At 44.1% G+C, this 4,516-nt stretch overlaps 1 protein-coding gene across 1 annotated transcript in view; it reads right to left on the bottom strand.

Moving 5' to 3' along the window:
- IMMT (inner membrane mitochondrial protein) overlaps positions 1 to 2,406 on the bottom strand; it is a 70,306-nt gene extending 67,900 nt beyond the window's left edge. The window contains exons 1-4 of the mRNA XM_007954079.2: positions 2,384 to 2,406; positions 1,585 to 1,663; positions 1,165 to 1,311; positions 896 to 1,075 (exon numbers count right to left, since the gene is read on the bottom strand). Coding sequence (XP_007952270.2) covers positions 896 to 1,075; positions 1,165 to 1,311; positions 1,585 to 1,663; positions 2,384 to 2,406 — 429 coding nt within the window. The remainder of the gene's footprint in view (positions 1 to 895; positions 1,076 to 1,164; positions 1,312 to 1,584; positions 1,664 to 2,383) is intronic.
- Positions 2,407 to 4,516: the final 2,110 nt, after the last annotated feature.

A 4,516-nucleotide genomic window follows, 5' to 3' on the forward strand; every position in this document is an offset into this window, starting at 1 on the left:
CGAGGAGTGGCTGGTGGGTTTGAACCACCAGCCTTCTGGTTAGCAGTCAAGTGCTTTAGCCACTATGCTACCAGAGCTCCCAACACTGGAAGTAGGTTTACCTTTTTCTAATTTTAGAATGCTACTCTGATAATTGTTAAAAGTTATTAAGTGTCTAGGCTCCCTGAATGTCAGCCAAAGTTGTGCCAGCACCTGGGGACATAGATCCCTACACTAATCTAAGAAACTAGCACAAGGTCATGACTCCTGTCCTCTCTCACGTACCAGGAGTTTGAGCTCCATAAACTATAATCTTTCAGTTTTGTTTCGAATAAGAATAGCTCTGAGGTGTTCTCTGCTTCAAAACGAATTGCAGTTCCTCTAGATGATTCCAACTTTGACACCTTTCCCTCAAAACCACGTACTCTTTATCCCAGCAGTCCAGGTACCTCTATATTAAAGATGCAACACGCCAAGGCTACGCACGTCCTGCTGGGAACTGTAGTTCTCCCGACCTCGACCTTCAACCACTGGATGGGCGAACCCCACTGCTTTCACGTGCCCAACCGGCGACCCAGGCGCCAGCAGCCACGATTGGTCCCCGACTGGAGCAACGCGGTGCTGATTGGAAGATAAGTCCCCAAAGCCACGCCTTCTGCACTGCACCCGCCTCCCCACCACCTTCTCTCTACACCCCACCCCACTTCAGCTATAACCCTCAAGTCATCCCAGTCCGACTAACTCCCCAATGTAACTGCCTCACGGGTCCGCCCGGAACTCTCGTAATGAAGGCGACCAGGACACATCCATTTGTACTAGGGCCTACCCAGTGCAAAAGCCTCCCCCGTTTTCCGTTGTCTGCCCCCTAAGATCGCCTTCTCACGCGATCTGTCGGGGCACTCACTCCCGCGCTCACCTGAGCAGCAGCAGTCACGCCCGATAAATGACAGGCCCGCAGCATCTTGGCGGCTGGGTGGACGGCAATACTGGTATACGCCGGAGCTGCCGCGGCGGCGCGAATAAGGGAGGGAGGGCGCGCGGGCGAGAGGGCGTGCGTCCGTGCGTGCGTGTTTGCGTCTGGGTCGCTCTTCCGTGCCTGATCGCCGGAAGAACGGGCAACACCACTGCGCACGCGCACTCTCTTCTCCTACCCCTACCACTGCCTCCAAGCTTCCGTGCTCCCGCCCAAGACGTTCTGGCAAAGTGTGCCCAGCCAGAGTAGTACACGCTGCAATGGTAACCAGACTGTAGCGGGGACTCGGGAGCCACAGACGATTGCTGAGAAAGAGGCGGAAAGGGCGACTTCTTCCGCGTCCCGTTCGGACTCCTGGTCTGTAGCCCGAAGCCGAGGTCACTAGGTGAACCGAGAGGGAAGAGAGGGCATCAGAAACTCGTGGCCGAACGCAAGCGGAAAACGGGTAGATCTGATTCTTCGGAGAATTAAAGCATGAAAGCATACGCAGTCGTGTTGTCAGATGAATATTTCGTAGAAAACAATTGATTTGGCCAAAGTTACGTAAACAATGGCGTTGTCTCAGTTTGCGAGCTTTTCGTTTGACAGCCCTTTTTCGGGGAACCAACTTAATTGCTGCACCCTAGGTGAACGACACAGGAGGCACCGTTGTGCTGCACGTGTCGTTCACGTATGTGACAAGTGGCAGAATAGGAACCCAGACTCTCTGGGCTTCGTGGATTGTTTCAGTCGCCACATCTTCTACTCCTTCCAGATTAAAACACATTGTTTTCTTCTTTAAGTTTTAATTTTAGAAAGATGATTTTGGCTGCAATCTGTGCGGTGAGTATAATAGAAGGAGGTCAGTGCAGAAACACTGTTGTCCAAAGTGTCCCTCCCACTGATTCTATAACCAAAGTATGACATGTTAAATACTCACCATTTTATTCAATATTCTTGGTGGTACTAATAATCATCTTATTACTATAAAAACATCACGGGAACTGAATAACTTGTATATCTTCTATTGTGTTTGCAAAGCATTTTCAGGGTATAATGAGGTTATTTATCACAGAATGGTATTCTCCCCAGAGGTAGACAGAAAATTACCTAAAATGAAATAATTATATCTATATATGCTCCATACTTTTCTGGGTGACTTAGTAATTCATTTTACTCACCTTATTTCATTTGCCTCCAGAGCAATCTTCCATTTTCCTTCGTGATTTTAGCAATCTGATTTCTGTCTTCCCACCACATCCCTGCCTACATTGTCAAGCTGAGTGATGTGACTTTTAGAACACTTTGGCCTTGAACTTCTCAGTGCCAATGAGCAATTTAATTCTACTCCAGCCATAAATAGCACAGCAACACTTTGGGCCTAGATACCATTAGCAATCTCTCTTGTTTCCTTATCTGAAACCCCAAAATTAATTTATGTGGTTTCCTAACCTCTCATTTACATCCTTAATCATCTCCCTTCACATAGTTTACTAAATCCTACAATTTTTAAAAAAATTTGTTTAAAAATGTTATCAGGATGCACCTAAAGTAACTCAGAAATTCAAATCGTATCAGTCCCCAGCTCAAAAACTTCCAATGAGCCTTTATGAAATGTCTCATACTTCTCCAGCTTTTGGACCCACAGTAGCTACTATAGGTGGGAGATTAAGATGGTAGCAACAGTGTTCAAAGTTAATCACCAACTGTACACCCTGTATCCCAGATAAGTATAACTATCTCAGTGATCCTGAGGGAGCCAGCAGCCTCTGGGAAGCCTGAGGCCTTTTCATGGGGATCCACAAAATTAAAACTATTTTCATAAAATACTAAATTATTTGCCTTTTGAGTCTCATTTCCTCATAAATATACCATAGAGTTATCCAGAGGCTACTCATCTGTCAGTGGAAGCTTCTGTGTTGCTATGATGCTGAGTAAGTTGCTAAAAAGCACTAGGAAAAAGGCCTAACAATCTCTTCTGGAAATTAGCCCATGAAAACCCTATGGATCACTATGGAACATTATCTAGTACATAAGTGGTCATGAAGATGCCACAGGACCCAGCAGCATTTTGTTCTATTGTGCATCAGATCACCCTGCGTGAGGGCCTACTCCATGGCATTGATGCATAGAATACTAATGGCTGAAGAGTAGACAAGTTATGCTGTGACATCAAGGACATCATACATGACGGAAACAAAAGGTCATTAACAAGACTGAAAAGAAGTAAATACCAAAACGAATGTCAGAGAGAGACACTGTAACTTGATCTTGAATAGAGAATAACTAAAGTGAAAGGGAGGAATGAAGTAAAAGAGCTAAACAGATCTCAAAGGGCAGCTCAAGATGACAAAGTATTTGAATGAAACGTGCAAGACTTCTTTCTGAAGCTGAAAGAACTGAAGAAAAATTTCAAGCCTCGAGTTGCAGTATTAAGGATTCTGTGGGCAAAATATTGAAGGACACAGAAAGCATCAAAGGAAGATGGAAGGAATGTACAGTCTGTGTACTGAAAAGAATTGGTCAATGTTCATTTCAAGAAGTAGTGTGTGATCAAGAACCAATGTTATTGAAAGAAGAAATCCAAGCTGCACTGAAGGTACTGGAGAAAAACAAAAAAAACAAACTCACTGCCATTGAGTGGATTCTGACTCATAGCAGCCCCCTTTGGGTTTCTGAGGCGGTAAGTCTCTACGGAAGTAGATTGCCCAGTCTTCATTCTGCAGAGTTGCTGGTTTGAACTGCTAGCCTTCTGGTTAGCAGTCATATGCCTTAGGCACTATGCCACTAGAGCTCCAAGATTCCAGGAATTGAGATGTTTCAACAAAAGGATGCAATGGTGGAAGTGCTTACTTGCTTATGCCAAGAGGTTTGGAAGATAGCTACCTGGCTAACTGACTGGAAGAGATCCACATTTGTGCCCATTCTGGAAATGACCTAACAGTATAAATATCACACACAGTAATATTTTGCTTAAGATAGCAACAGTTGCAGCAGTACCTAGATGGGGAACTGCCAGAAATTCAAGCTGGATTCCAAAGAGGACGTGGAAGGAGGGATATCAGAGATGTTTACCCATGTTTTATTGACTATATGAAGGGATTTGACTGTATGGGTCATAACAAATTATGAATGACATTTCAAAGAATGAGAATCCCAGAACACTTAATTGTGCTCCTGTGGAAACTGTACATAGACCAGGAGACAGTTGTTCAAACAGAACAAGAAGATACTGCATGATTTAAAATCAGGAAAGATGTGTGTCGGGTGTATCCTTTCACCATACTTAATCTATTTGTATGCTGAGCAAATAATCTGAGAAGCTGGACTATATGAAGAAGAACGTGGGATCAGGATTGGAGAACACTTGTTAAGAAACTGTGATGTGCTGATAACACAACTATGCTTGCTGAAAGTGAAGAGGAAACACTGATGAAGATAAAAGACTATAGCCTACAGCATGGATTACACCTCAACATAAAAAAATCCTCATGACTGGACTAATAAGCAACATCATGGTAAACAGAAAAGATTGAAGTTTTCAAGGATTTCATTTTTCTTAGATCCACAATCAATGCCCATAAA

The sequence above is a fragment of the Orycteropus afer genome, unplaced genomic scaffold, assembly GCF_000298275.1.
Source record: "Orycteropus afer afer isolate SDZICR_OR568_19922 unplaced genomic scaffold, OryAfe1.0 scaffold00431, whole genome shotgun sequence".
In the NCBI taxonomy this organism is placed as follows: domain Eukaryota; kingdom Metazoa; phylum Chordata; class Mammalia; order Tubulidentata; family Orycteropodidae; genus Orycteropus; species Orycteropus afer.